The sequence below is a fragment of the Hippoglossus stenolepis genome, chromosome 8 (genome assembly GCF_022539355.2).
Source record: "Hippoglossus stenolepis isolate QCI-W04-F060 chromosome 8, HSTE1.2, whole genome shotgun sequence".
Classification (NCBI taxonomy): domain Eukaryota; kingdom Metazoa; phylum Chordata; class Actinopteri; order Pleuronectiformes; family Pleuronectidae; genus Hippoglossus; species Hippoglossus stenolepis.
The window spans coordinates 15,353,637-15,359,777 of NC_061490.1; the positions used below are offsets into that span (position 1 = coordinate 15,353,637).

At 43.4% G+C, this 6,141-nt stretch overlaps 1 protein-coding gene across 4 annotated transcripts in view; it reads right to left on the minus strand.

The window, feature by feature from the left end:
* Positions 1-2,363, minus strand: part of nr4a3 (nuclear receptor subfamily 4, group A, member 3) — a 21,057-nt gene extending 18,694 nt beyond the window's left edge. The window contains exon 1 of one of the 4 annotated variants that reach the window (XM_035164757.2): positions 2,188-2,363. Coding sequence is in view for 2 of the 4 variants with exons in the window: in XM_035164755.2 (XP_035020646.1) it covers positions 143-248 (106 nt within the window). In the remaining 2 variants the exon portion in view is untranslated. Of the gene's footprint in view, positions 1-142; positions 708-2,187 lie in introns of those variants that run through there. The other 3 variants (XM_035164754.2, XM_035164755.2, XM_035164756.2) reach the window with 3 other exon arrangements.
* Positions 2,364-6,141: the final 3,778 nt, after the last annotated feature.

Below are 6,141 nucleotides of genomic sequence, written 5' to 3' on the forward strand. Positions count from 1 at the left end.
GCTCATTTCAAGACTTGCACTTACGTGGGTGATAGGTTTCTGTCTGACACTAAGCATCACTCCGTTATTATTATAATTTTCATTTTGTGCTGCAAAAGAGAAATTCAAAACACTATAGACCGTAACGCCTACAAATACAGACCTACAAGAGTGATAACTTTTATAAAAGCAGTCTGTGCCAGTGCGTCCTGCAGCCCATCGCTTCTCTTCCTTCTGATCAGCGCCGTGTTCGGCTGCGCAGGGTTCATCCAGAGGAAGAGGGAGAAATGTGGAAGTTTTTGCAGAGTCGGACCCGAAACCAGACCGGCGGACTCCTGTGTGCCGCGCACCTCCAACTCCCTCACAATGCAGCAGGGCGCACAGCGGCCGGTGGATTTCAAGGCCCAGAGCGCCCCCTTTCTGTCACACACACTCTCTCATAAACACAACTGTGTGTCTTTTTTTTTCAGACGCACACAGACCCTCTGGGAGCCGGGAGAGCACATCTCCCCGTATGCATCTCAATAGTATCTGTTGACAAGCTGCAGCCCTCATAGACAGTCACCTGCAGCCATCATCTCCTGTCTTTGTGTCAACACACCACACTCGTCCACTTTGTGAAGCACTTTTCCGGACCTACAGACCTTTTTCCGAGAGGAACCTTTACCAATTCTTCTCGTGGTTCTTTGGTCAGGTTATGACACTCAAACGGAATATCTCTCAGGACATTTTAAAGATGTTGAATTGAAGAAGAAGGCTGTGTAACACGTATTTGATTAGGGTTGATTTGGAAAAGTTGAGCCATAATTTAATTCTGTGTTGTGGCCTAAAAAAAAAACAGCCACAGATATGAGATCATGTTTTGATTCAAGCCAAAACAGCCTCACTGTAAACTTTATTAGGAGGGTAATTGTGCGCTATTGTCTTTACCTTTGTGAAGGGTTAAAAAGTCATATCCATTTGTAAATAAACGGACATGTTTCTGTAAAGTGAGACATTCAGTCTACTTTTTTAATGAACAAACGGTTCCCCCTCGCTGTCTTTTCAGGCCGGAGTCGGTCGGTGTGGGGCTCTGGCCCTGCGCGCACCGGTAACCAAGAGAACGACATAAGAGCTGCAAAGCACGCGCCCCGGAGTGCCGGTAGCCCCCGGTAAGCCCCCTTGCACCAATAACGCCGGACAGCGCGAGGGTTCCAGCAAACAGAGACAGAGAAAAGGAGGGACATAAAGAAGAGACAGGAAAAATATGTGAGTACTGTAAATCAGCTCTGAGAGGGGAGCTGTCAGAAGTGCCTGCGTGCATGCGTAAACCTGAGTGTGTGAAAGAACGAAAGGCAAAGTCAGATAGTTACTGGTCAAGCGTAACTCAGCAGTGATGTTTTTTTTAAATTATACATGGATTAGTCTCTGACTCTGTTAAAGAACTGATCCAGATGTTTCTACTTGAAGGGGGTTCAGAGACTGGATGTATTTTCTGGTGAAATGTGTTTTGTGGAAATCGTTTCCTCACAAAGACGGTGTGAGTGATAATATTGGAAATTGTCAGTGGAAAGCTTCAGGACATGTGGAGGATTTACTTCGACACGGGTCAGGTGTCATATACCTGTCAGTGACATGACATATAAACACAAACACACCCACTATTCCACTTTACCCCACAAACACACAGTGTCACACTTATAAACCACTCATTCACAACATAACCTCACAAAATCCTACACCTGACAAAAAAAAACTCCACATGGCATGAAAGCAAAAGAGCTTTAACTCGCCTCTTTCTGTCTGGGTTTAGGTTCGTCTATCCACTCAGACCATTAGTGCTTCTGTCTGACTCCACTGTCCATTGTGTGAGTGAGAGGCATCTAATTTCCATGACAACCATAAAGGATACGATGATACCTCCACAGCCCAAATTAAATTTCAATTTCAGCTTCATTTGCTCGTGGCAACAGAAACTCTCTCACACACACACACGCGCGCGTGCGGATCCGATATGAGCAGCTCCACGCGAGCCGGAGCCTGACATATCAACAGGTTACAAGTTGAACAGACCAATACAAACCGAATATAAACCGGGAATGACATAAAATGAAGGTAATATAACCTAAATTACGCACGGAGCTGTGCGTAAAAGTCCTCTCATGGCGATGTGACAAGTGCGCTACACAGGCAGGTTATCAGTGATTCATTCATTCACAGGTTACTTACTGGTATGCTGTAGCGGTTCCGTCTTTACATGCGGCAATAACCTCGCATGAAGTATCCTATTCCCATCCAGAATAATCACCAAGAGTCGAAAGATACATTTACAGTAAATACAAAAACTCTTAAGTAATATTGGGGACGTACAGGATGCATCGGCAGCCAAGAAAAAAAGTTCTTCCTCTTACTTTTCTTTCTTAAAGTAGACAAAAAAAATGAAATAGAAAATCAAAAAAAAAAAAAGGAATAATAAAAATAAAAACTCCCGAGTGTGAGGAGTGTGTCTGCGTCCGTTCCCGCGAGCCGAGCGCGTCGGAGCTGCTGGGAGGTTTGCAAAGTGTTGGGAGTTTGTAACGCGACTTTGTTTATGTGCGCTCCGTCTGAGCTCGGGGAGAAAGTCAAATAGTGCATTTATGTGGGCTCTGCCTCCACAGAGCGTCTGGTATGCGCTACGTCAATGTGACGCCATGGGAGAGGTGACGTCACTCAGAGTGGACACCCCCCTTCCTATCTCTCTCCGTACAGTAGACACATAAGCCTCGCGCGCGGTGCCAGAGAGAGGAAGAAAGAGAGAAAGAGAGAGAGAGAGAGAGAGAGAGAGAGGGAGAGGTGGTTGGTTTGATGGTTGCAGGGGAGACAGCAGTGGGCGAGCACCATTCATTTCTATACGGCACATGGTGTGGGGCTACTTTATGCCACTGTATAATACTTAGCCATTCACATAGTGCGCTTACTTTGCAGATACTTAAAATGTGATGTATTGTAAATACACAACAATGTATAAAATAGTCAGAATAATAACAAATTATTGAAATCACGAATATTACAATAGTAATAATAATAATCATCATCATAAGTTTAACTGTACATTTTAATATATTTAAGTATCTATCTATCTATCTATCTATCTATCTATCTATCTATCTATCTATCTATCTATCCTACACATATAGGCCTCTCTGACCTATAATGACCTGGAGTGCCCCTAATCCTGTCACTTTCTGTTTGACCCACTTCCTATTTGTCCAGCTTGGTGACAAATGTAAAAATATAAGACTATTTTGAGCCGAGCAGTATTTTAAATATATTATATAATATATCCTATCAACTGAATTGCTTCTATGACCTTCTTTGGGCCAAGTTATTATAAATAACCCTCGTAATATGTAATAAAGTCCATTATATACAGGTCATACTATATTGTTTTTGTTCAGTGAAATGCAATGATTCCACCCTGTCCAATGCAAATCATTTTATTTAAATATTCTCACACAATCTGATGTCAGTGTCCAGGCTAATTGTGTACTGTGTGACCCCAGGGAAATTGCAGTTGTGGCAAATTGGATTATGTCACGCTATTGGCAGAGTTATTTAAAATCTAAGAAAGTTAGTCTTGGAAACTTAATCAAAACATCACATATTATTTGCTCTCCCTCCACTTTAGTAAAAAAAAACCCAAAACAAGTAGGTGACGGCGAAAGTCGTGAAACGTAAAGAAAAAGCCACTTGAGTTGCTCTGAATCAGTCGAGGGCCTCGACATGTTGGGTCTCTCTATACATTTCAAGGTTTTGACCTTAAAATGTTATATTTTTACACTTAAAACTGAGCTGAATTGAATGCCTTCTATTTTAGTTCATTCATTTTTCTGCCATGGATTTTGTGAAGCACGTTGTGGCCTTGTTCAGAGGAGTGCTGTTCAAACAAAGTTGTTATTATTATAATCACAGGTGGTTTAAAAACTGTTTAAAAGCAGTGAGGAAGACACCAACCGAGGAAAACAGACGCGTGCTCACTCAACAACCTGAGAATTAAAAGAAGTGAGATCAGAACAATAAATCACCACAGCCAATCACGAGCCGCGTACTTTTCGCTCGACGTCCCCAATTCGGACCAATGACGAGCTGCGAGGGGCGGGGGCAGCCCTGACGCACTGAGGCTCGTGATTGACGCAAGCTTTGTTGCTAAATTTAGCATCTGGCGGCCGGATCGCACAGAGCCCATTCATTGTGATCCAGCCGAGCCAAATATAGTCGTAGACAGGTATTTTTAGCGGGAAAGCGTGTCCCCGTTTTCATCCGCCGAGGCAACCTGGGCGATGTGGGACTGAGTCAGAGACCAGGTCCTCGACCAGCACATCCATTGTTCACTGGTCGTGGAGGGTAGTTTTACAATCAGCTGACCGGGGGCAGGGAGACACCACCCCGCCGCCTCGCTGCGTCCAGCGCTTCCCGGGAAAAAGGGTTTGTAGGGAAACACGTGTAACACACAGAACAACATCAGGTTTGGGAAACGTGATGTCCCCCTCCACGCGGGTTCTCCCTCCGCCGCCCTATTGTCTGATCCGGGGAGAAAATAAAAGTTCCCCCGAGTCAGGATGAGTCTGTCAGTTGTCTGACGAACAATGAAACAACAACAACAACAACAACAACACATAATGTGAAAGCTGAGTGTGCGCGTCTGACGCACCCCCTGGGTTAAGGTAGGCGGTCTCCCTGGGAAATCCCTCCTCTGTGTTACACCTTGACACAGATACTCTCCCTGCACTTCACACCAGGAAAGCCTCACATTTACCTGAGTGTGTGTGTGTGTGACTGTTTCTATCCAGTCTATGGTGTGTGCACACAAGGCAAGGGGATAAACAACAATACAACATGAATGATGAGTGCAGTTTAATTATCAATAGCATTATAATACAAGTTCAATATATATATAGCTAATATATGTATATGTAAAGTTGGCCCTGAGCGTTCAACACACAACAATTTAAGAAAACACAATCTAATATTTGAAATACTACTTGAAACATAACCAACTACTCACAACAACCAAATACTCAAACACAACCAAAATACTTGAAACATAAACAAATACTTGAGACACAACCAAATACTCACAACAAGCGAATCCTTACAAGACCAAATACTCACCACACATCCGAATACTAACAACCCAACCAAATGCTCTCCCAAATTCTTTAAAACAACCATGAACTCACAAGACAACCAAATTCCACAAAACAAACAAATACTCACAATTCATCCACATTGCACAACACAACCAAGTTCTACAACACAGACAAATTCCACAATACAACCAAATACTCAACGCAACAGAAGTGTTTCCAGGGGACATTGAAAAGGGATGAAAACACTTTTGTTGTGTTGTTAGAATTTGGTTGTGTTGTGAGTATTTGCTGCACATTTTCTTTGGACCACCGTATACATTTATTGTACTAATAAGCAACATCGACTGATAGGAACATTTTTATCTTGACATAATTTTTTGGGCCACATTTCCCATCTCTATTTGTGTGTATTGAAAAGGCCTTGTTTGTCCCTCAGAAGATGCAGTGACCCCAAATTCTCCGAGTTTCCGAGTGAGAAGTGGAGGAGATCCAAAAATCCTAATCGTCTGTTAAGTTTGATTGTACCGTGCTTGCAGTGTGACCTGTGATTAACACTGTGGCCAGTCAGTCTCAGTGTTCCAGGATCAGCTGCAGGGCCTGCAGATCACATGGCACCAGGCCTCAGACCGCTACAGGCTCGGAACAGTCCGTGATTGACAGTGGACACGCTTGTAATTTGATTAAAACATTTCCACACTTGATTCAACTTTAAACAGAATCCCTTATTCAGAGAGCTGCGAGTAGAAGTTTCTTCCATCTGACGGAGGAGAACACCGGTGAGGTATTGGTCGGTGTAGGTTCTCAAACTCCTTCATGGACAGTCCTGGTGCCTTCACTTTACCCTCAGTACTCCGCTGTGTTCTTGATGTGTCGTCTCATCACGGCAATCTCTGATGAATTAACAAAGGGATCTAATTCAAACTCTAGGTTTTTCTCAACAGGGCAACGTGCCCCATAAGCACAGAAGACAACATCTGTGCTGTTCTTCTGGTAAAAGTCATCAAGCCGTGAGTGGGTCATTGAGGGTGATTTCTAAATGGATCATTATTTGTGG